The following is a 25,429-nucleotide window of genomic DNA, read 5'->3' as shown; positions in this document are numbered from 1 at the left end:
TTGAACCGAATAGATTTGGTTGGTAATGATGATGATAATGAAGATCATCAGTCATTATAAAATGTAACTGATTATTTCTCTTCCATTCTGACAATACCGCATGATCATTCCCATCTTCACTTTCATATCTTCTTCTGTATCCTTCCTCCGCTGTATCGGAGATCCGCAGTTTGATACTGCATTAATGGTAGCGTTACATATTTTGACGTGAGAGTAAGGTAGATCGAGAGAGGTGAATCTTATGCAAGAAATTTAAGACAAGTAGGTTAAGGTCGTTTCTGGAGGAATCTGCTAATTCGACGTCAGGTAGAAACAGGACGGAAGCGGTAAATTGTTGAGGTTCTTGATCATTGAAATACACAGAAAAATACTGCAGTTCCTCGTCTTCTTTTATTAAGTGTAGAAGTGTTTTCCTGTGTGTGCTAAACGCTGGGCATTCTCCAATAAAATGTACAACGCTTTCCACTTCGGAGTGGCAGAACTTGCAGGACGTTGTGGTACTTTGATTCAGAGAGAATAATCTTCTATTCGTTGGGTATGTACTGCAGGATAATTGAGCTCTGATGGATATAGCTTCCCTCAAGAGAGGGCTGGAGACTTGCTTTGGGTAATAATTCTTTTTATTACGTTGGGTCATGCCCGACCATAGACTTAGAGAAGATTTTTTAGCAACTGCAATTTCAAGGGCTGCATAGTGTTGTTTATAAATTTTTCCCATTGCTAGCTTCTTCCATACTTTATATGGAATGCGCTCTCTAAGGATGTTAGTGAGACTTGGAAGCTCATAACTATTGAGAATTTTTATCCAGCGTCTTACCAATGGTGTATTGTTTGCTATACCATTCAATAGGATTCTTCTTTCAGTGCGCTCGTCTGAAAGGCTTGCATATTGCCCAAGTAAGAGAAGAATTTCATAGTCGATTCGCTTATCCATTGGAAGGATATCTAGCAATAAATAAACAATTTCGTCAGCCGCACTCCTTGGCAAACCAAGCACTCTTTTAAAAAGAAAAGATTGAGCCTTGTTCAGACGGGACAGCATGTAGTTGGTAAGTTGGATAATCTGAATCCCATATAGCATTCTTGGTATGCAGAACATTTTCCAAAGATGAGTACATATTGGTGGCAGCAGGCGTAGAGTTCCTTGCTTTGTTCCAGTAAGCGAGAAGAAGGTGTTATATCCCTTTGATATGATGTCATTGGTGTGATCAATATTACAATTGCTTTTTATTATTCCAAGGTGTGGGTGCTCTCTGCTTTCCTTGATCGTCATTCCTCCCATTTTCCACTCGATTGAACTTACACTGGTTGATGTTTTTTTGTTTATTACTACTACGGCACTTTTTTGTGGATTAATTTTATATCTCCAGGCACAGGAATAATTGAAGGTGAGGTCCAGCATTGATTGGAGTTCACGAGGGCATGTACTGATAAGAGCAACGTCATCTGCTAGTACTATCACTCCCATGTAGCAACCGTTAATAGAGCATCCTAGACAAGCATTCCTTAGTGATTTGATCAGGCCATCAATGAAGACTGTATATAAGGTGGGAGAGAGCACACTTCCCTGTTTTACACCTTGAAGGATTTGAAAAGGAGAGCTGACTTTTCCTTCCCACATGACTCTACTGGTACTACCATTGTAGAATTCTTCCAGTGTAGATAACAGAGATTCATGGAGGCCTAGGTTTTGAAGCTTAGAAAATAGGCCTTTATGCCAAACGATGTCAAATGCTTTCTGTGCATCAAGAAGAGCAAGATATGTTGTGCATTTCTTGGCAGAGTTCAGTTGGATTATTAATTCCAGTGAGGATGCAGTAAGGAGGCAAGATTTGCCTTTCTGGAATCCAAATTGTAACTGGTCTGGGACATCATTTATTGCAAGTGGAATTTCTAGTTGAGATTTGATGAGCATTTCCAAAACTTTACCAATTGTTGAAGAAACTGTTATGCCTCGGTAGTTAGAAGGATCTTTAACATCTTTTCCTTTTCCTTTGTGAACTGGGACTATAAGGCCGGACTTCAAAGGTTCAGGAATATACTTTAGGGATATACATCGATTGAAGAGGGCGAGGAGTAATTTCCGAGCTATTGGGCCAAGATATATAAGATGCTCAGGAGATATATTATCAGGTCCTGCAGCTTTTTGTTTCTTGAGAGAGTTAATAGCTTCATCTAGATCTTTTGAAGTAGAGGGTTGAAGTGGTTGATTCAGATTGTCCTGGAACGGGCGAGTGGGGAAGGCTTCATCTATTTCAGGCGGAGAAGAGGCATTTATATAATCCGGTTTAGCAAGATCTGAGAAATATGTGTTGAAGCCATCTAAAACTGCCTCTCCTTCATACGTTGTACCCCTATAAGATATTGGCCTAAAGATGTTCCTCAGCTCCAGATTTCTTCGCTCCGTCCGCTACCAACCCAATTCAACCTCGGCATCGTCCCTGATCAACGCACTCATGAAGCCGGTCTTCATCGGTCGCTATCGTCCGTTAGTCCTGCTTCTCAACCGCCCGAACATTCCCTCCATACTCGGCATCAGTGCGGGCTCAAGACGGAATCATAGCCACGGGAACGGACGGAGTTCCCCCGGGAATTCCTCGTCCGCTGGCGGGAAGAAAGGGGGATCCGGCGACCAGTTTGGAAAAGGGGGTGCGGGAGGTAATCGGAGGCAAGATGCTGGGAACCCTGGGAATGGGGACGGGAGAGGAAGCGAGAGAAAACCAGCTAGCAGCGGGGAAGGAAAGGAAGGCAGTTATCAAACCCTGAGTCCCGCAATGATCCAGGTACGGAGCAAACATGAACATTAATGGGAGGCCCTTTTTCAGTCAGTGATCATACTACGTACATGTAAGCTTAGATTAAAACTGTTCCAACAATAACTGTCAGACGAAAATAATGTAAACTTCAACATTATTTTAAACAGCTCCTCGGCAGTCACACAAACTTTCATATTATGTTTTTAATTCCCTTTGTTCTATAAAAAAAAAATGCTTCTAAATGTCTTGTAATATTCTCCCTCAAATTTAACTGACCATTTCAGTCATTTATATATCATAAACAAATTAATCAAAATTTTCTGCCACAGATCAATGATAAAATTTGACCTGGTGGTTCTTTTAAAGAATAACTTATAGTTACTAGGTAATGTTAATTACAAGAAATGCGCATTAAACACTACTAATTTATTCAGCAAAATGTCATCAAAATTCGTTGACATCTTACTTTTGTTCTATGAATCCTGTCAGGTTTATTCTGATCCCACACTTGCAAGAACTGTACGTGAACTGTCTGTCGTCCTTCAACGGGTACGTAACCAGCTCAAGAACCTAAAGGAAGACGTTGAAGACACTGCCTTTGAGCTCCTGAAGCAGGGACAGAAGCAGGCCACTTTGGACAAGGTGTCCAAGGAAGCCTGCAAACAGTCTTCAGAAACCTCAAAGGCGGTCAAGGATCAAACCCAGGTCCAGACCATCATGGAGCGAAACCTAGAGTTCTTCTCCAGAATGTCCGCGAGCCACGATAATCAGATCCGTGATTCGATCCTGCGGTTGAACGAGTGTGAACGTCGCCTGGAGGTGGCCCTCTCCAAGCTGGATTATATCAGTTCTTCCCTCCAGCGTGTGAAGCGATTGGTGACTGAGGATATCAAAGGAGAGCTCCAAGAACTCAGATTGGCCATAAAGATATCCAAAAACGAGACAAGGAATATCAAAGATGCTCTGGTGCGCGAAGGAATAGTTGTGAATTCCACACCAACCCATCAACGGGGTAACAGTGAACAACTGAAGTCTGAGGAAGTTGCACTGATCAAACAAGAATGATGAACCGGTGAATGAATCACCAGATATAAGAGCCTACTTCTGAAGCAAATAACAAGCAGTAAAATGAAGATCAAATTGTCCATGTTAGTTCCTAAAATGGCAAAGTTACCATAAATATAAGCCTTTATGAAACAGACCCTGGTCATGCTATCTAGTTATAGCAACAGGCCTGAGCTGCCCGAGCTTTATATTTTGGAATGTGTGATAGCTACATGTAATTAAAATAAACTCTAAAATGATATTCTCGCACGACTTGGTTCTCCCAACTGAAATGTTCCCTAGCACAAATTATGAGGCTCATGAGTAGAAGGCAACATACTACTCAGGTCATCAGCAAATACTAAGAATGCAAAACTGGTGAAGAGGAATCAACATGTTTCTATAGAAATGTACAGCCATGTTTGTAGACAGTATTAGATTTTTGTTCACAAAATTCTGCGAATCTTATTTTGCAAAATAGTCTTAAAGTACTCTTGTGTAGAACAGGTACATTCCTTCTCTTACACAGATGCATGATTTGGTACCAAAGTTGGGTTAGAAATCTAAAGCTGTCTCAGCTGGCTTGGTTTCAACTTTCCTATAAAAACTAGAAGCATGTTTACTAACCGTCCATGGTAAATACATAGCCTTCTACTAATGAGCAGTACAGTCACAGAAGGAAGAGTTAGAACCTTCATTTTGAAAAGGATTGTGGTCGTTTTGTATATATATATATGTTCTGGGCGCAACTGGCAAAATGATACAAAACTGATTTTTTGCATAGCTTTATATCAGGCTTTATTACAAAACATCAAAATATTTACACATTTTTCAAAAGTAGAACCACAAGGAACTGCTATGATTAACTGTACATTTGGTCACAGTTTGATAGAATATGTCATCATTCTGTATGAGAAGCTGGCTTTCCATAGTTGTGACTGATCCAATCAATTGCAACAATGGAAAGCTACGTCAACATCTAAAATACATGTTCAAAATATTTTCTAGAAATGATGTATATTCCTACATTCACTGCTATCTTGGCAATTTAGTACGCTTCTCTGTTTTCAAAGGACATTGTGCAAAGTTCCTGAAAAAAAATTATGACATTGATGGCTTTCCATATACTTGAGATTGATTGGATCAATCATCACTCTTTGAAAGACAGGCCCAGGACTGCTTTACAATAATCATAGTGAAAAATCATAATTATCTCAACGATAGATATTTTTTACCTCATCAGCAATCATTGGAACTGTCGCCACTCTCATAATGAACATTTGGAAATTTCTATTAGGCTCTGTAATTATGTTATTCATATCTGCTCCTGTAAGTTCAAAGTACATGTAATGTAGGCAAATATCCTACTTAAATCCTTTTTTTCTCTCTCTCATGGGTAAATGAAAATAACCTCTGGTCAAGTACACTTAAATGAGTTTCGAAATCTCTAAGAAAATGCCCACATACTGTGTTTAGTTTTCAACTAGGTTGACTCCAAATACAAAGTTTCACCATCGTGACCCATATCATGTTCTGCTTTAACCATAACTATGGAATCTAATCAAAGGATTGCTGAAAAGAGTATGGATCACAGTGATGTCAATAAAAATGAAATTTCTGTAACAATTTCTTTTTTTGTTAAGTGTTTTATTATACCATATGACCTTTGACCTTGACATGGTAACAACTAACATGTTATTCATTTCATGTTATTTGTAATAGCTGAAAAACATCTGATCAAAGTCATTCATATAATAAAGTACATTTGAAATGAAAAGTTAGGTGTTTTGGGCTATCCAGAGTTTACATCATCAATTCAAATCATGATTGAGCTCAATCCTCCATTCCAAATATAACTGATAAGGAGTAGAAAATATTGACAAACTTTGAAACATAAATGACTATGTGGAAGAACTTGGAAGTATGTTCTAGGCCCCATTGCGTAAAAGTTACTATTATGGTAACTTTGCCATCCAATGGTAACTACCAAGGTAACACTGATCAACAGCCAATCAGAATCAACGATTCCAAGCAAGTTACCATGGATGGCAAAGTTACCAATATGGTAACTTTTATGCAACAAGGCTCTGATTAAAATGAAACATAATCTGGGGCATGTTTCATAGGCCCGAATTCACAAAGGTGGTTTAGAAAACCCACGGTTGAGTCCACGGTTTATGCAGATTTCCTATATAACTCACGCTTAATTTAGCGCGTATCGGGCGCATGTATGAAAAATGTCCTATCCTGATGCGCGCAGTTGTCAGAGTGCGCAAATTGACGCCTGTTGACGTGGTTATCAACGCTATTTTATTCATGAGTCCACTGTTTTTATTCATGTGTCCACTCTTTATACAGTGGACTCGTGAATAAAATAGCGTATCCAACCATGGTAACAGGCGTCAATTTGGCACACCGTGACAAAAGCGTGCATCAGCATTGGACATGTTTTATACATGCGCCCGATACGTGGTAAATTAAGCGTAATTTATACAGGAAATCTGCATAAACCATGGACTCATCCGTGGGTTTTCAAAACCACCTTTGTGAATTCTGGCCATAGAGTTCCAAGTATGGTATTTACCATGGTAACAGGGCTCAGCAGCCATTCAAGGTTTCCAGGATACCGGGTAGTTACCATATAATGGAAAAGTTACCATAATTATATTTATGATAGAGGCCACTTATGTTCATTCATGTCGTCCTTCTTCAGCATCCTACATCAGCTGTAAGCTAAGATTCAGTTATTCAGTTAAATAAATTTGCAAATTATATTACATGGTATAGCAATGAAACCAAGCATCATTTTGTGTAGCATTCAGGCATAGGAAGATAGATTAAACGTCTATTCAATAACAATAATAAATGGAACTTTGACCATATTCATTGCCCAAGGGTGCAGCTAGAGCTATGTCAGTGTTTCATGAAAAGATTTGTCGGACGTTTTATTTGACAGTTACCATAGTAACAGTGCTCAGCCAATCAAATTCAAGGCAAGATATCAGGTCAGACACTTGTCATACAAAGTGTTGATGAAATGTTCCCTGTTATCAGATGCACTCTTACAGTTGAATGCAATGTCAGGCAATCACATGATGAGTACTGTACATCCTTCCCAATTCTATCCTGACTTTTCACAATCAATGGTAGTTGTTAAAATAACCTGGTGACAGCTGACTCCAATTTTTCCTATAGGCTTGACATGTGAAAAACCATGTTACGGCAACGATTGGGTTAAATGTCAATGAGTACGCCTCGTGCAGCCAATTCATAGTCCTTTTCATGTTCCACTATGAACAGAATGTCCGATATCGTCTGTTCCACAGCCGATAGGTAGGCCAAATCGCTGATAGGTCGATGATCTGGGATGGACTTGGGTGGGTACTTGAAATCAGGCCCAAAATTCACAGTGACCTGAAAGAGAATAATGAATTATTCTTATCTTACACAACAATGTTTGAAATGCTTTCCACTAAATACACCTAATTTGAGCAAATTGATCTAAAGAATTACATGCATTAATTTGCATTATTCAATAAAAGTAGCTAGATTTCTGGGAGACCCAAATAACTTCTAAAATTTTCCAATAATGACCTGTAACCTTTGACCTCATTACCCCCAAAACTAATCAGGGGACCGTTGCAGAAAGAGTTGCGTTTAAACGCAAGTAAAAAAATCAGTCGCAAGTCAAAAAATCAGTCGTAAGTCCAAAATGCGCGTTGCTGATTGGTTGAAAATCAAGTTGCGCATGATTTTTACAGTTGTGTTTGATTGCAACTCTTTCTGCAATGGGCCCCTGATCGTTGTCACTCCCTTTACAGTTACTACAACCAACTTGATTTGTCAAATGGCTCTTTATTTATCATGAGAACAAAACAAAACAAACAGATGGACACCGAAAAACATAATGCCTCCCGCACCAGCTACAATGGGCAAAGGCATAAAATTAGATACACTCTTAATACAGTTACATGTCTGAAAACAATTCTACTTATTTCGACCTTTCACAGCCAAGATCTGAAGACCCCCCCCCACCCCAAGGTTGAAGTGAATAGATATACTTACAGTGCTCTGTTTATATAGAGAGACTGCCGGATGGTAAATTCCTTCATAAACATTCTCATACGCTACACCTAGGCTCTCCCCATTCTTAAAGAAGATGATCTGCAGAAAAGACAGACAAAAATTAACATTATTGAGCGGCTCACTTTCTGACATATTTATTTTATGCCTTTCACTCCAAAGATGATGATAATAACAATAATAATAATTCAATACAGCGCATGATAGTTGAAAGACTCTTTATGCGCTGTACAAAAACTAAATTACTAATTTACAAAAATTACACATTAAACCTTACTTAAATCATAAATTACACCTTATTACACCTGGTGTGGGGGTTGCAGGGTGGAGGTACAGTGCCAGTCGTACGTCCTTGACACCTGTTTGCTTGTTTCGGTCAGAGAGCATTGGATAATCTATCGTTCTCTGGTAGGACGGGTACACGGGTGTTGAGATGTGTGACTGGTACTGTGTAGGTTGCACAATTGCATTGTCCTATTTCTCTCTGACTTCTCTTCTTTTATTATCTTCTATTTTTCTCATCTATCCTCTATGATCTCATTCCCCCCTTACCTTCTCTCTCTTTTCTTCTCGTACAGTTGTGCAATACATATTTTAACAGTTATGATTGTTCGTTAAATGTATTATTTATGCCATTGTTTATTGTATTCATGTTTGTAACTTTATGCCCGAAAGCGAATTTTGTGTATTATTATGCATGACAATAAATTATCTTGAATCTTGAATGAATCATTAAACGTAAAATATGTCATACAAATTATAGCAAATTACCTTAGATAAAGTAACAACTAATTATTACTGTGAAAATCCACAATTCAACATAGGGGATGCTGTGATGGATCAATTTTAACTAAAGCAAAATAATTTATATTTGTTGATGCAAGAAGCAGACCATCAGACTAATTGCCAATTTGCGATGAAAAACATGAGTTTCAATCGATTTTGGGACCTGAAATTGATTTGCAATCAATTGCAAATTCCTTGCAACAAACAATTGTAGAGAGAAGCAACCTGCATAGGTGCACCAGAAGAACATAGTTGGGTTTGGTATTACAAAACTTGAATAAAGCTTAGCGACTGATCACATGGCTGATTTTTTTTTTACACTTGATAACATGATCATTATTCTTGCTAATGGTTCCATGACATTTACTTTTGGCGACAATTGCTCTGATGGAAAATCTGCATGTTAGGACAAACATAAAACCTAACCTCCAAAACTAAAATAAACCCTTATCCTTATCTTCACATTATTCTGTCCCACACACTATTACAATCCTAACTCTCACACTATGCCCACTGAGATATCAAGACCGGGTGGGTGTTTCATAAAGCTGTTTGTAAGATACGAATGACTTTACGCACGACTGGTGATCCTTTCTTGTGCTATGTGATATCCCTCTGTAATTGAATTATGACCTAGGAACATGTTCCAGTCATGCGTAAAGTCGTTTGTAACTTTACGAACAGCTTTATGAAACACCCACCAGAGCAAATGTCGCAGGAGCAAATGTTGTGTCAACCTGCAATTAAGCGTAATTTTGAATTAATCCTGTGACATCACATGCGTGCTGCTCCCCCAAAATGTCATGGGATACAAAATCACCAAAATGCACTTTTATCAGAAAATTGAAAATGATTTCACCTGTTCATTCACATACAGGTGACACTGCCAAAATCGAATCCTTTGGGACCACAGAAATCAAGGGCCCGTCTTACAAAGAGTTGCGATTGATCCAATCAATCACAAATATGGAAAGCCAGCAATGTCAACATCGAAATATATGTTTGTTCAAAACATTTTCTAGAAATTACGTATATTCATACATTCACCGTTTTTTTGACAATTCAATGAGCTTCTCTTAGTTATCAAAGGACATTGAGCAAATTTCCAAAAGAAAAAATTATGACATTGATGGATTTCCATATAATTGAGATTGATTGGATCAATCGCAACTCTTTGTAAAACGGGGCCTGGCGAATTTTGACTTGGAAATATTAGCACAATTTGCATATTGCATATATGTGGAGCGTTGTGGCCCAGTGGATTAGTCTCCGGACTTTGAAACAGGGGGTTGTGGGTTCGAATCCCAGCCATGGCATAATTTCCTTCAGCAAGAAATTTATCCACATTGTGCTGCACTCAACCCAGGTTAGTTGAATGGGTACCTGCCAGGAATTTATTCCTTGAAATGCATGTGCGCTGTAATCACAGTATTTACTGCAGCCAAGCTACAGCTGGGGTAATAATATCCAAGTCCTTTGGAAGTGCATAGAGACATTATTCATAATTGTGATATGCGCTATACCAGAACTGTTTATTATTATTATATTCTGGGCCCTGTAAGAAAATAATAGCAATATTAATCCCTCAATGAAATGGCCAAATAAGATCACCGTTGCATGCATATTTGCTCAGTAGACTGACTAGGAACCAATCAGAATATTTCTTTCAAATTAGTGATTAATCACTAACCTTTGTGTTACTGGTCCCTGGTCTGAAATCAATCTTTGAGTAGCATGGTTATTCAACTTACGAAAATCCATATTATATATTTTTAATTGTTCGAAATAGACATCAGAAATGAAAATACTCCGAAAATTTGTTTTGCCCAATTGATCGTGGGCCCGGCAGCCACTGTGCATCGCCACATCGACGAGACTCTATCCCTTTAATAAACAGGGTAGCAGTAACTCCCATCTTTTAACGTCTTTTGGTCTGATGCGGCCGGGGTTTGAACCCCCGACCTCCCAGTTGTGAGACGGACACTCTACCAACTGCGCCAACACACTGGTGGAAGGTCGACTCATGCAGGGTCTACTGAATACTCAGATAAATCATTCCATTCATGCTTCAATAATAGACAATATTTTAATTATTAAGTAGCTATCCTGGGAAGTAAATGTTATGATTATTATCATTACTATTCCTACCTTTGTGCCTGTCGTAGGTACGAGAGCTTTCTCCGCCTCGGATGTCTGGTCTTTCTCCTCAAAATACAGATGACTCTTAAATTTAATCAGGGCCTGAACAAAAACAAAGATAAGCAAAATGAAAAACAGAATCAACTTATGCTTAAGCTTGATACTTCCACCTTCAAGAAACCATAGCTGCCAGCCCTGGCAGTCAAGAAAGAGGAACAAATTACTAAGAAATTTCCAGAAATTTGAACATTCTTTAATTTCATATTCAATGCTACAGAAAAGTTAGTTTTCACTGAAATAGGAACACACAGGTTGAAATGACAAATTTCTGTGCCCAAAATAGAAATATTTAATACTTTAATAGCAATATGATCATAATATAAAGTGGCTCTGATTTGCCAAGGCATCATGCATTATTATACTTAAAAGTGTTTATTCACCTTGATGTATATGCTGTACTGTATGCACCAGAATATCAAGGAAAAATGTTCCTGCCAATACCAATTTACCACATCTGAATTTTTTAATGAAGTAAAATAATGTCATTGCTGAGATATTCAAACCTACAATTCGCTGATAAACAGGCAAGATTTAGAACCATTAGACCACGATGCTGTTCTAATCAACTTACCCTGTCTTTGTAGGTTGGAGGAATGATTTCATCTTTCTCTGTTTTCTCTGGTAGCTGAATAAAGAAGCCTAATGTATCGCCCTCTCCGTAACCATCGCTGTAGTGCTTGCCTCGGCTCTCGTGAAACTTTGTCCCCTTCCTACTCCTCCACGAGTACGAGAATTTGTCGTAGCCAAGTGGAGCTTGCAAGTTACCTAAACGATAAGAATAAATTTCAAAAGGTACATGTAATGTCCATTCCATTCATTAAAATTTGTCCTAAAAACCTACCATCTGTTTCAAAATAATAATCATATATATCAGATGAATCTGATTTCTTGTAATGTACCTTGTAATTTATATCTACTGATGCAATGTATCATAATTAATAACATGGTTTTGATTCATAATTTGTACACTGCACGGAAGCACATCAAGAATATCATCATTCATGTACATATGTATAGTGCCCAGTTATAAATGAGCCCTGGTGGCTCTGGGGCCTGGGTACATTCAAGCCAATTCTAACTCTTACAGTAAAGATAGAGTCTTTCACATTAAAATCATCAGACCTGCTTGCCTCATGGTTGAGACCATCCTCATCTTGTAAGCACTACCCTCCTGCATCATATCTGCTGTGACCTCGAGTTACAATGACCCTCTCATAATACCATGCCTCACCCTAACTATGAAATGTAATCTTACGATAAAGGATAAGGTCTTTCACATGAAGATCACATCCACTTACCTAATGGTTGAGACCACCCTAATCTTGTAGCACTACCCTCAGGCATCTGATCCACCGTGACCTCAAAGTACCATGACCCTCTCTTGATACCATGGGTTGATCTCACCATGCAGTATCCTCTGTCCCCGGTGACCGTGAGACGATCCTCGGAAATCTTCAATTGTGGAGCTGAGAAAGGATTGAAATAAAATAAAAACTTTAAAATCCTGGCTGGGCAACTAGATATATTTCTTAATATTATATCTCTTGTCTCAAGTTTGTTGCATTAAGAGTCTACACAAGGAGAAAATAAATAGTTTTTAATATGAAAAATGTTTTCTATGATATAGTTCATTTTGTTTGCTGAAGTCACACATATTCCATTTTTCCCTTAAGGACAAAGTGAACAATTTGTTTTTCCGACCCCCCCATATGCACACCCACCCAGCTCAAGATGCGTGGACTGCCAAGTCTTCGGACTTTGAAACAGAGGGTCGTGGGTTCGAATCCCAGCCATGGCGTAATTTCCTTCAGCAAGAAATTTATCCACATTGTGCTGCACTCGACCCAGGTGAGGTGAATGGGTACCCGGTAGGATTTTTCCTTGAACGCTTTAGCGCCTATTAATATGGCGGCTCAGCTACAGCCGGGGTAATAATATGATACCAATTATCAAAGCGCAGTAGAGTATATGCACATAGTAGCTGCGCTATATAAATGGACCTATTATTATTATGTATAGTAGTTCAAGCCATTGTGAGCATCTCATCAGGTGCACCTTGCCCGGGGCTTCCTGCCAGGTGATAAGCACACCCGAAAAGTTAGATGGAATTTTTCATCATTTATGAACTTTTTTTTCTATATTCTCATTTGAAGTGATGATACAGGAGGAAGGGATATATAACTCATTCCCCGAACAAGCTCAAACTATTCACACTCCGGAACATCCATAGTTGAAAAGGGTACTAATGAGTGTCATGGTATGTTTGTATAAACATGACAGTTCAGTTGGTATTGGGATAAGTCAGTAGAGTGGGGGTCTCGCAATTCCTACTTGGTGCACTTGTGCCATGCAATTCAAATTAGTTTATTCTTGACAATTAACACATTATCAAATTGTATATTGGTATCAAAACAAGAAAAGGAGGGCAACAATAAGGATACGTTTGAAAAATAATAAGGAGCCTTCACAGTGCACGTCCAGGTCAGATGTAAAGCACATTTGCAGTGGTTAGAGCATTGGACTCACGATCATAATTGCAAGGTTGTGAGTTCGAATCCCAACTCTGCCATTGTCTCCACTTTGATAAAAAGGCCCGAGAGTGATATCTGTCATCTATAACGTCAGACATTATGACTGACTAACCTAGACGTAAAATGTTTCATAGGTAATTGGTTATATACCAGCTTGGTGTTTACCAGCAAAATGCTGTCCAGCCGAGTTCCTACGGGAGTTACCATAAACAGAAACAAACAGAAAAATTTCATTCATGAAGAAGAATTTTACGTATAAAAATTTATTTGATATATCACTGTTTGCATAAATATGGCCAATCTCTGTATCATGTTTGTCTTGTGAGTGATGCATGTAAACATGTAGATCACAGTTGTGATAAACTATACCTCACTGCATAATGATGACTTGAGCAGTCAGCGATTAGTAATATGCCAGAATGATATGAAACCTGCAGTATTTTCATACATAAATGGTAAACAATACTGCAATAAAAGGGAAGAGGTGTGACTAATGTTGTAACCCGCACCCGTTGCGGTACGGGTTAACCTGCCGGTATGCCTCCGATCGCGGGTTGCGGGCCGGGCCGAGTTCAATCTCAAACCCGCAGACCGTCATGCGAAAAAAAGGGAGAATAAACGACGCATAATAAAAACATTCACAGTGAAAATTGAGTTAAGATCATGTGCTTCTTACGTGGCAGATTCTTTTAGAGACGTAGATATTTCCTTTTAAAAAATGCTGGCGTATTTTTGTCTTGTGAATAGTGAACAGGACTGAGTCTGAGACAGTTCAATATGATAAATACATCGAGTTGCTCTTTCAAAGGCCAGCGCCTGTGCATGCAGCGCAGTCAAAAGCAACCGCATGGGCCAATGAAACTCGATGTTGAGTTTCCCGTCCCATTTTTTCCAGCTCATAATGAGGAACCGATTTCATTATTCATTATTTTTCAGAAGATGAAAGTTTGACCTTTTGTAACCTTTTAACGCACTTTATTCTGTGGAACTTGAAGCCAGGGAAAAATTTATCATTTTTTTCGGGGGCTCCATTTTCATTTTTTTGGTAATATTTCAGGAGCTCTTTTCAAATGCTACGTTTTTGTATTTTGAGGAATACCTGTTCACTTATTAAATTATTACTTGTTGTTTAACATTGTATGATTTTTAAAGTTTTTTTCATGCTTAGAATCTTGGATGTGGGTGTGTTTGTGTGGGTGAGACTGTGAGTTGAACTTGATATAAATGAATTTAATATCTAATTTTTACTCCATCTAATTCCAGTACTTGGCCATGTAATAAAGGCCCACATACCCTTACTTTTCCTGAAGTTCTTTGAAAACGCAGATCTCCACGAAAATCGTCTTTCTCTATGGGGGAGTCTAAATTTGGTGAGAATGAACTCATTAATAACTTAAATATACATGACAATGAAGAAATCATCAAACTTCATTGGCAGTTTTGAAAAATATACCCGAAATATAAACTCTGTCTGAAGCAGAAAATCACCATCATTGAGGCCTTTACATGCAGAGCGAATTGTCCCCCAGAGCTCTGGCAGAGAGACAGAGCTCAGACTAGCTAGCACAAGCGCCAATGCGTACGTGGGTGAGCCTCCCGTCGGCCTTGTAACAGATTGAGCTTTGATGATTTTTTTTCTGATATTTACCTCATTCTCTGGAAAAATAAAACAAATGATTTTTAAGTTATAATTAGCAAATAAGATAAGTTATTTTGGATGTTACTAGGCCGTATAATAACTCACCAACGCGAGGTTACTAGACTTTGGGATTTATTGAGGTAGCTCAACCTTACCTCGAGCGATGTTCGTGCAGGCTCCACCACTTCTACGGTTGTTGAGTGGAGCCTGCACGAACATCCCTCGAAGTATGGTTGAGCATGCAGCGTCATTCCATTCACAAAAAAAAAGAAAGAAAAGATTTACAGGTATTTACAAGATATACAAGTAATTGTGTTACTGAAAAGCTTATATTAATGTTTTAAATCAGTTTTGAATCTAGATATCCAAATAGTTTATTTTCAGAATTTGATTTTCAAACGCGGGCCAAATTTCATAACGCAGGCCGGCGACGGGAAACTAAACATCGAGTTTTAGCGGCCATATTATCGAATGAAATACAAAAACAGAAGGAAATAATATAGAGATAAACGAGAAGAAAAAATTGACTGTATCATTATCCAGGTATTTATTGCAATTTTGATTACTTTATAGACGAGGTCCCATAGAATTGAATATTGTAATTATGATTGTTGTGAGTCGCAGTGTCGACCGACCTGGACTGAAAAACAACATTGCCGTCTGCCGATCCTTGCTGGGCAGCCTGGGCTAGCTAGCGCGCTGAGCTGCGGCTCGCTAGCTCCGATCCGAGGCGTTAATTGCGTAATGCTTTCAATTTCGAGATCAGAGCGGACCCATTTCGTGGTACAAAGTCACCCAAAAAACATTTTCTCTCCGGAATAAAAGGCGAATTTGCAAATTGTAAGTAAATTCACTCTAGGCTAGGTAGTAGTAGACATATATTTTCCTGATTTGAGCCTGTATAGTGTGGGGATTGCAGAAATAATGTTTTTCATTTTTCAAAGATAAATTGACTTGCGGGTTAAAACCCGACGGGTCAGCGGGTCCCGCTTGCAAATTATTGGATTATACGGGACGGTACGGTTCGGGTTTTCACTTGCGGGTTACAACATTAGGTGGGACCTCTGTTTACCCCTGTCGTGAAGAGCCAAGAGAACATCCTTGCTGAGAGCCATACGGTAAAGATGGGCTGGGATGGGTTTGCCTATCCACTGATCTTCCTCGAAGGCACTGCTAGGGGCATGAGGGTCGGGCTCCGTCAGGACATACCGGTAGCCATCCTTGTTGAACGGGTGCTCCAACGGGTAACCGTGGGCTGGCAGCTTTTGAGAGGCAGGCACTTCACTGGAAATGGAGAAATAAGTTTGGATTAGGGCCCATTAGACTTGTGATGGTTATGATGATGATGGTGGTGGTGGTGATGATGATGATGATGAAGACAATGATGATGTTGGTGATACGGCAATAATCATAAACACACGGATCAGTTTATTTCTCAGACATGTTTTAACTTCGTGAGAACGCTACTGCATGTCACAATCGAGAACTACATGTATCTGAGTAATTTTTCTTAGATTTGTATTAATCAAATATGATTATTTTATCAATCAGATATGATTATTTCAAGGATTAATTCCTTGATGCCTGAGCGCTGAAAGGCAGCTCGAGCTAAAGACAGGGTAATAATATTAATAACATCGTGCCTCGGAATAGAATATTTCTAGATAGATGGCTCTATATAAATGCCTATTATTATTATTATTTACGCCTAGTGACAACCTTTAACATCACCATCCAAAAGACATAACCTGGGCTCCGTAACACAAAGATTAGCGATGAATAGCAAATATGAGACAACACATCTGATTGGTTCCTGGTCAGTATTCTGCGCCAAATGCGCGTGTAATGTTGATCATGGTTGGTCAGTTCATTTATCGATTGATTGCTATTCTTTGTGTTACGGAGCCCTGGGCCCAATCCTCAAACATCTGCATCTATCCGTCCCCCCCCCTAGGTAGCTTGGATTACAGGTGCATGCTTCAATGCCAAACAGACCAACCTTCTTGTCCTTTTACTCGATGTCACTCCCTGGTTGCTGTCGAACCCTTTCCTCTTCGCACTCCTGCTTATCCTCTGAGAAGACACAAGATTGGAACTACCTGAAAAACAATTCAAGACAACAAGAAATATTCCTTCAACTTCTTGTGGCATGAGTGAATTAGTAGAAAAGAAATCTTGCCATTTATTGGTCATTAGTCCTCCTACCCTAGCAAGGGCCTAAAGGCTACTGGACATTGAATATAGTCCAAGCCTGGGTCGGTTTATTTGATTCATAAAAAAAGTTGCAATACCGGAAAAAGACTAGTTTGTTTGAACATATCATTCCAAAGAGACTGTTCATCATTTACAACGATTGGTAAGTAAAACAATCGCATCACGGTAACTATGTCATTGCTCATTAAATGACATGATACAGTTTGAGAGTTTGGTGATCCAGACTCGACTTTGTGTGCCTGTTAAACCTCTGGATAATGATTTTTTTAAGTACAAAGATAAACAAATGACTTTACCACATTCATATAGTGTAAATATTCATAAGCATCATCATCATAAATCAAAGAATATAATGTCATTAGAATCAAATAATCATAGAAAAATAGAGACAAAATTTTAACCCATCAAATTCATAAAGCAATTTCATCCCAATAACTAAAATAAATTCAAATGCACAGATTGGGTGCTAAAAAGTAAATTCACATTCAAATATTCTACTACTCACCATTGAGAGAACTAGAAAGAGATGAGCTGAGTTTCTGTGATTCCACTTTAAGACTGGATCCTAACTTGGATTCTGAGTAAGGCGTTATCTTTGAAAGATCCTAGAAAAAAATGAAATCAAAATAAGAATTTACTGGAAACTCCAATAGATTCACATATAAAATGATATATGCTATCCTCCTTTTATATACGGACATCTTTAAAACATAGATCAAAGAGTTGAAGTTCCCTACAAAAGTGCAACTATTTGAATTGGACCTAGTTCCTAACTTATATTTTAGAGTATAACCTATCTTTCAAAATTCTTCTTAAAATTATAAAAAAATATAATAAAAAAAGAAATATTAAAAAAACTCCCAAGATATTCACAAATGAAATGCTATCCTCCCTTCCTATGCACACCTTCGGACATTCCACAATTACTTTAGTCCATATGTAGCTTATATCTAAAAAAAATCATAAAATGTCATGTTTTCCTCTTTTTAAATTAGATACAGAATTACAAAACTTGCCAAATTGAAATTCAGGTACATGTCGAATTCACGTTCATGTCAAACTCAAGTAAATTTAAGTAAAATTTCCAATTCAGTTCAGAAACTTATACTCAAGGTGGAGAAAATATACAAGAAAGCTACAAATATACAAGGTAGCTTAATTTTCAAGTGTACTTAAATTACGCTGCTTAAATAGACTTTGCAATTGATTGCAAATTTCGTGCAACATCACCACTGTCTGGAAAAAATAATTCACAATGAAGATTCTGGGTTCTGTATCACAAAAGTTAGCAATCAATCAATCAATAAACGGTATAAGGCATTGGTCTATCAAAATCATTGTTGCATGCTGATTTCGTTCAAAACACTGAACAGTAACCAATCAGAATCGTTCTCTCATATTCGCAATAGACAGAAATGAACTCTGACCTGTTCAAGCAGTCCAAAGATGGGATACTCTGCGTCAGAAGCGGCAGGGTTGTCCGGCTTCTCCTTGCAGATAAAGACATCATCGTCTTTCATCTGTCATGGAACACGTAGAAAGAAATAATAATAATAGCAGTTATATAGCGCTTCATACTGGTAAATTGCCAATTCTTCTATTGCCAACTCATCCACTCATCACATGGTCTAACTTCATTTAGTCTAATGCCATTCCATCAACATTTCGTCTAATAACAATTTGGTCCAATCATCACTTTGTCTAATCACCAGTTCGTCTATGACTATTTCGTCTCAAGACCATTTGGTATAATATCCATCTAATTTTTTCATTAAGACCAAACAGTATATGGACTAATTGGCTTTTGGACCAACTGGTTATTAGACGAAATAGCAAATAGACCATGTGGATAGTGGACTAACTGATGGTAGACCAAATGATAGTAGACGAGTTGGTAATTGGACGAATAGGCATTAGCCCAATTGATAATAAACCTTCATACTTTGTGTTTCTAAGTGCTTTACAAGTACATGTACAGTGTAATTATTACCCCCATCATTGGATCCATCACAAATCACAGTTAACCTGTTGAACCCTATAGGCTTTACAAAGGGGCCACCTGGTTCCACGAAGCAATGTGTTAACCCTTTGCCACCTGAATTCTTTAACACTCAAAGGCTTTACATGTGACCATCTGGTTCCAGTAGGAAATGGGTTAACCTGTTGACTACTAAATTCTGTAATTCCCATAGGCTTTGCACACAGTACAGGGGGCATCTGCTTACAGTAGGCAATGGGTTAACCTGTTGACAATAGAATTCTTGAACTCCAATAGGCTTTGTATAGGGACCATCCGGTTCCAGTAGGGAATGGATTAATAAGCAATATCATAATGTATAACATTTATGGAATCATTGATAGAATCACAACAGGCTACAAATGTAAATAAAGACTTTACTGCTTTTATATACTCTTCAATAAGGAGTAAAAATTCAAGGGGAAAAATATACCATTTCCTGTTCTTCCGTCTTTTTTATGCTACCATATCACCCTATATTAATAAATCTTGTCTGTGACCTTAAAGAACATTAAGTACACATTGGATCAAATTTTATTCAAACTATCTACCGGTAAATCAATTTCAGAGAATGTTACCATAGCTTTGACGATTGTGCCGTGCCAGGTGATGGTGGTTCGTCGGGGCATGGGTGTGAGTTGTTCCCAGTGGGTATCGATGAACGGAATCAGATCAGTTTCCTTCGAGAACATGGTCTTGGGAGGGTCCAGTGACTTGTGCTTGGCCTGGAGATTGGCAAGGGCACACTGGCAAAGCTCCTTGAAGTCTAAGAATGGAATAATTAAGAATGTGAAATTACAGTGATACATCAGGGTTGCAGAATTTTTTAAAAATTTATGATACAAATAATGCACAGTACTAAGTGCATGAGTAGAAATGCAGTGCATATGAGATTCTTTAGATAGGTGCTGCATGTGCATGAGCTTTTACTAGGCAAGAACCCATTTTGCACCATCTGACGAAACCAAGCTCACACTGGTTTTACTTATACACAGAGCAGAGCATGTGCTTTATTTGTTTTATGATATAGCAACACATAAGCGCGAGTGTTTAAAAAAAGGTTTTACTGTTCTATTTCCATGTTCTACTTTTAAACACTATTTGCTTTATAATGCAGCACTATCACTATCAGATCAGTTTCTTTTGAATGCTTGGACTGCAGAATGCAATTATAAGAAAGCAAAATATACAGTTATACATCAAGGTTGCATGATGTGATATTAATATACATTGCGAAGAAAGTTATACAAGTGGAAATGCAACACAAACAAGTTTTCTTTAGATAGATGCCGCATTGTGCATAAGACTTCTGTTTGTAATTTCTACTTTACTTCCCTGCAATTCAGCAGTGGAGATATATAGAGCCACAAATAAACAAAAAATGACATTATGGGCCAATAAATTCAAGCAAGAAAATTGAAAATCCTGCTCAGTACTATTATTTTCATAGCTATACTTGGTAAACTAAATGTTTAGAAACATAGTATCATACCAAAGTTGTGATTTATTGATGTAGATAACGAAATATAGGCCAAAAAAAAGGTTGGCATTCATCGTCTCTCTCAATTGACAATGAATTTCTTTGTTTTAATGGTCAACCAGTCTTTGACAATAAATCCCAACCATTCACCGTAAAAAAAAAACCCAGGATGACTATATTGTTTGGTGTCTAATGTGATCTTGAATATGGATCAGCTTATTATCATGTTTTTAAATTGACTGGCTTTTGTTGTACTTACTTGCAACTTTTCTGCTGAAAGTTTCCAGTTTGCTGACATTGCAATTCTTGCAACAGAATGTGTAGGTAGTCATAAAGGGAACAGTGTTCCTGCAAATAATTGAAAAGTCACAAATACGTCATTCAAACTCAATCCAATTTTCAAACTCGTAACCATGCTGATGTTAAACTAAGTAGCACGTAGTATTACGCATAATCTCATAAAGCTGCAATTCATTTGGCAAGTCAAGAGTTAAAAAATAATTATCAAAATAAAATATGAGGACCAAGCTCAAAACCAACAAGTCGCCAAGCAAAGTTCTTTGTAATGATTAAAAAAAATGATTTGACCTTCAGAAAATAGAGAAATTCAGTCAGTCTACTTTATATCTGAAAGCTTTATTCCTTATTACCTATGAAAGTAAACTGATGAAAAAGGGACAGTTGACAGGTTCTATGTAATAAACCAAGAGAGTCAGTTGGTCTTCAAAAAAGATGGAATTATGAAAATCAGTTAATCTCTTAAAAGAAAAACAAGATAATAGTCATTACAAAGAAATAATAAGTTACTACAATGAAAATAATAGAATTGCAAAAATGAAAGATATGAGATACTTACGCAACACTGACAGTCTTGATGCAAGCCTTGTGAAACCATTTAAAACATTGGTTACACTGGAGTTCAACGTCTTCATAACTTCTCCCTTCGCCACTGAGGATGAAGAAATACAATTGGAAAAAATAAGTTAACCCATTGGCTACTGGAACTGGGTGGTCTGTGTACAAAGTCTATTATAAATATACACTAGCTGAACAGTTAAATAACAACCTTTTGTAGGCCTGCATCAATGCATGAATAATTGTGTAAATGTCAATTCACCAACTTTTCATGTATTGATAATGGCCTATTAATTTTCATAAATACTTTCTCTTCAGATACTTTAAATTTCCAAAACATTATGGATTGTCTCCGGAGACCACCAGGGTGGTGTTTCATAAAGCTGTTCGTAAAGTTACGCACAACTTTACGAACTGGAACATGTTCTTATACATAAGTCAGCTACATAGGGATATATCATATAGCAGAAGAAAGGGTCACCAGTCATGCGTAAAGTCATTCGTAACTTACGAACAGCTTTATGAAACGGGCCCCAGATACAGCACTGGAGACTCATTGGAAATTCTATTCAAGGGAAACCAAATGAGTGGTCTTTATAGACAGTTGATCTTTCGGTACAGGTGGCTGTGGAGGTTAGAATGTATTATGCAACACACACAGATTCTCCACAGTTGATTGGATGAATGTGCATCACATGACATTCAGAGGAATCAGCTGTACCACGCCAATGCATGATACAGACGTGTAATAGACGCCTACAGATGCCAAGAGAGCCAGCAAAGCAATAGATCCCAAACTCAATGACCATGCGTACCAATTAAAGTTAGGCCAGAGTAGATCTATACTTCTACTAGATCTAGTCCTATTCCTCCATAGGCCTAACGTTTGATCTATTTGGTCATTTGGTCTAGTGAGACTAGATCTACAAATCATGTGGTGTATAACAAATATTCAATGCTCATTTGTGTGACCATTCGAATATTACACAAGTTGGAGCAATCTAGTCACCTCCACTTTGCATCGTTGAATAGATTCTTTCAACTTGCACCCTCGTGTAATATTTGGAAGGATCGCACTCATATAAATTGAATACTTACCAATAGCAGTCTCCAGAGGGCTCCATCTTTTCGGTGTCCGTCTTATCCCCGCTGTCCTGGGAGGAGACTGTAACATTATCCGAGATGTTCTCCTTGTTCTCCACCTCCATCATAACATCCTCAACCACAGACGGTTCCTCCTGCACAGGCAATGGCTCAACCTCAGCTGCTGTCACTGTTGTTGTTGTTTCCAGGACACTTGTCTCCACTGTCTCCTTCACAATAATGATAATGAAAATAATAACACTGTCAATAATAGTAATTATTATAATGATAAAAAATAAGGAAATGAGAAGCAAAATATGAAGGAAGAAGAGATAGGGGGAAATAAGAAAGGAAAAAGGGAGGAAGAAGAAAGAAGGGTAAGTGATGGGGAGAAGGGAATGAGGATGAGGAGGAAAAATAGGAGATGGAGAAAAGGAAAGATGATAAAGAAAAGAAAACAATAGTGAAAATAATAACACTGTTAATAATAGTAATTGCTATAATGAGAGAAAAGTAGGGGAATGATGAGGAGGAGCTGAGAGAAGGGAAACTTTTAGAGAGAAAAGGGGAAGAGGAGGAGGAAGGCGGTGGTGACTGCGGAAAAGAGAACGATGAAGATTGGGAGAAAAAGAGATGGATGTTGAGACAAGGAAAGATGAGAAAGAAAAAGGAAATGCAGAAAAAGAAAGAGGGGAAAGAGGTAGAGGAGAGATGAATGACTGCTCCATCAAATTCAATATTGATACAAAAATCACCACCTTATTCTTGGGGATGTTTTACTAAGAATTAGGTGGGGCATACAGTCATGGTCAAGCACAAACATGCACAGGTGATGATGCATTATTCCCCTCAAACAACTCAGCTCTTGGGTAACAACCCCTAATTTTCCCTCACTCTATGAAACTCACCTGGACCTCCACAGCCTCACTCTCCGTGACCTCCATTGGTTCTTCAGGAGCATCTGCCTCTGCATTCCCATCTCCTTCAGTTACTTGTGGTGCTTGCGGTTCTGGTGGTGCTTCGGGCGGTGCTGTTACTGCTGACCCTTCTCCCTCACTCGGTTCCTTTGGCTGGTCAGACGGTACAGCCCCTTGCTCCTCCTTCTCATCTTTCTTGGGAGTTTCTTCAGGAGGTTTCTCCTCAGCATCTTCCTTGACTTCTGTCTCCGTCTCCATTGCTTCACTCTCTCTCTCTGCTACAGCGGGTGTAGGTTCTTTCGAAGCAGCTGCAGGTTCTTTAGAACCATCCGGCTTTTCCATTTTTTGCTCAGACTGAGGTTGCTGCCCTGGCGATGCAAGTGGCGCATCTGGCACCGAATCACTAATACTTAAAACAAAGAAAAAGATGCAAACTGAAACATAAGAACATTAAAGCTTTATTACTGAGCAAGATGCAGAGAGTAAAGTCTCAACATTTTTATAACCACACTTCTCAAGAAAAACTTGAAGATAAGTCCATCCACATAATAAATAATACAGTGCGCGACACTGGCACCGGTCCAACAGTCCCAGACCGGTAGAAATCGATGTTGGGCCATTAAATTTTCAGAAAAAGCCAGATTTACAGGTCCAACATTACCAGTAAAATTTTAAAACATTACGCCCATAACAAGGTATGTTAAAATATATCAACCTAATACTAGTAATACACATATTTTCTCCTCTTTTAGAAAGGCTCTGGCATCTTAAAAATGTTTCTCTAAAATTGAGAAATGGCTCTCATAAAGACATGAATTATGTTGACTGTTGTGTGTGTGTACTGCTGTTTTGGGTTTTTTTTGGATGGGGGGGGGAGACAAGCAAAAATAAAGACTTCAATTCAAGTAGACCTACTTAAGTTTTTTATGTTTTTCTTTATTTGGTATTTTGAGGACCAGAGTAAGTTTAAATCTACTCTGTCTTTGAATTTAAGTTTTGTCTTGGCATTTTTGGGTTCGGTCGCGGCTGCGGTCCACTGACCACTCCGCCTCCAGACTTCATACCCGTAAAAAATTGAAAAAATGGTTATCTACTGACTACTGGTGCGACATGGGCAGGTTGGCCCAGTAGAAAAAGGGTTAGTGTCAAGACCTGAATTGATTCACACAATCACAGCTCAGCCGTCCCGCAAACAAACACCGATTTCCAAGCACTCGGGATAGAACAAACAAATTTTAACACAGGTCGGACTGAGAAAATGTTGACACATTCTTTTGTCAGCTATTATTATGCATCTAGTATAAAATTATTGAAAATTTGTCATCCGAAATCGTTTACTGAATTACTCTTAATTGGTATTTCAAAAACAATATTCACATAGTAGCAGAGAAATGTAACAAAATAAGACAAATCATTTACAAACCTTTCTTTGTTTTCCGCCATGGCATTGAAGAGAGCCTCTTTCACTGTTTATTATTTTTATTAATTTTCTTTAATTATAAACATTTTTTTATGAATGTAATTCATTAACTAATTATTATTCAATATAGAATAAATGTAGCTAGATATTTAAATTTCATGTTTTTTTTTTCTTTGTAGGCCTAATCAAAACCTGACAAAAGTAACAAGCCTACATTGTAAGTTTTATTTCCACATCGACTTCTGGCCACTGAGAGATCAGTGCTTCTGGCACGCGACTGTCGACTGGCTCCTAGACCTAGTCTGCTGGGCAAAACCTTCACTCGAGTTAAGGGTCTAAAAATGTGCATCCTGCCATAGGCGGCGGAAGCGGGGCCGGGAGCGGGGGGGGGGGGACGTGTCCCCC

General features: G+C 38.3%; 2 protein-coding genes across 2 annotated transcripts; one reads left to right on the top strand and one right to left on the bottom strand.

Annotated features, from left to right (window-relative positions):
• Positions 1 to 2,373: 2,373 nt before the first annotated feature.
• Positions 2,374 to 4,886, top strand: LOC121431968. The gene is made up of 2 exons (XM_041629766.1): positions 2,374 to 2,783; positions 3,246 to 4,886. The coding sequence occupies exons 1-2, from the start codon at positions 2,376 to 2,378 to the stop codon at positions 3,819 to 3,821; spliced, it is 984 nt and encodes a 327-aa protein (XP_041485700.1). The 5' UTR covers positions 2,374 to 2,375; the 3' UTR covers positions 3,822 to 4,886.
• A 1,602-nt stretch (positions 4,887 to 6,488) lies between these two features.
• On the bottom strand, positions 6,489 to 25,110 carry LOC121431822 (set1/Ash2 histone methyltransferase complex subunit ASH2-like). The gene is made up of 15 exons (XM_041629574.1): positions 25,028 to 25,110; positions 23,596 to 24,013; positions 22,703 to 22,917; positions 21,606 to 21,698; positions 21,009 to 21,097; positions 19,848 to 20,035; positions 18,680 to 18,772; positions 17,758 to 17,857; positions 17,038 to 17,137; positions 16,111 to 16,322; positions 12,167 to 12,334; positions 11,440 to 11,633; positions 10,818 to 10,910; positions 7,866 to 7,964; positions 6,489 to 7,214 (listed from the first exon to the last, which is right to left on the bottom strand). The coding sequence occupies exons 1-15, from the start codon at positions 25,045 to 25,047 to the stop codon at positions 7,035 to 7,037; spliced, it is 2,262 nt and encodes a 753-aa protein (XP_041485508.1). The 5' UTR covers positions 25,048 to 25,110; the 3' UTR covers positions 6,489 to 7,034.
• Positions 25,111 to 25,429: the final 319 nt, after the last annotated feature.

The sequence above is a fragment of the Lytechinus variegatus genome, chromosome 18, assembly GCF_018143015.1.
Source record: "Lytechinus variegatus isolate NC3 chromosome 18, Lvar_3.0, whole genome shotgun sequence".
Lineage (NCBI taxonomy): Eukaryota > Metazoa > Echinodermata > Echinoidea > Temnopleuroida > Toxopneustidae > Lytechinus > Lytechinus variegatus.
The sequence above is the reverse complement of the archived record's forward strand: the minus strand, read 5'-3'. Positions and strand labels throughout refer to the sequence as shown.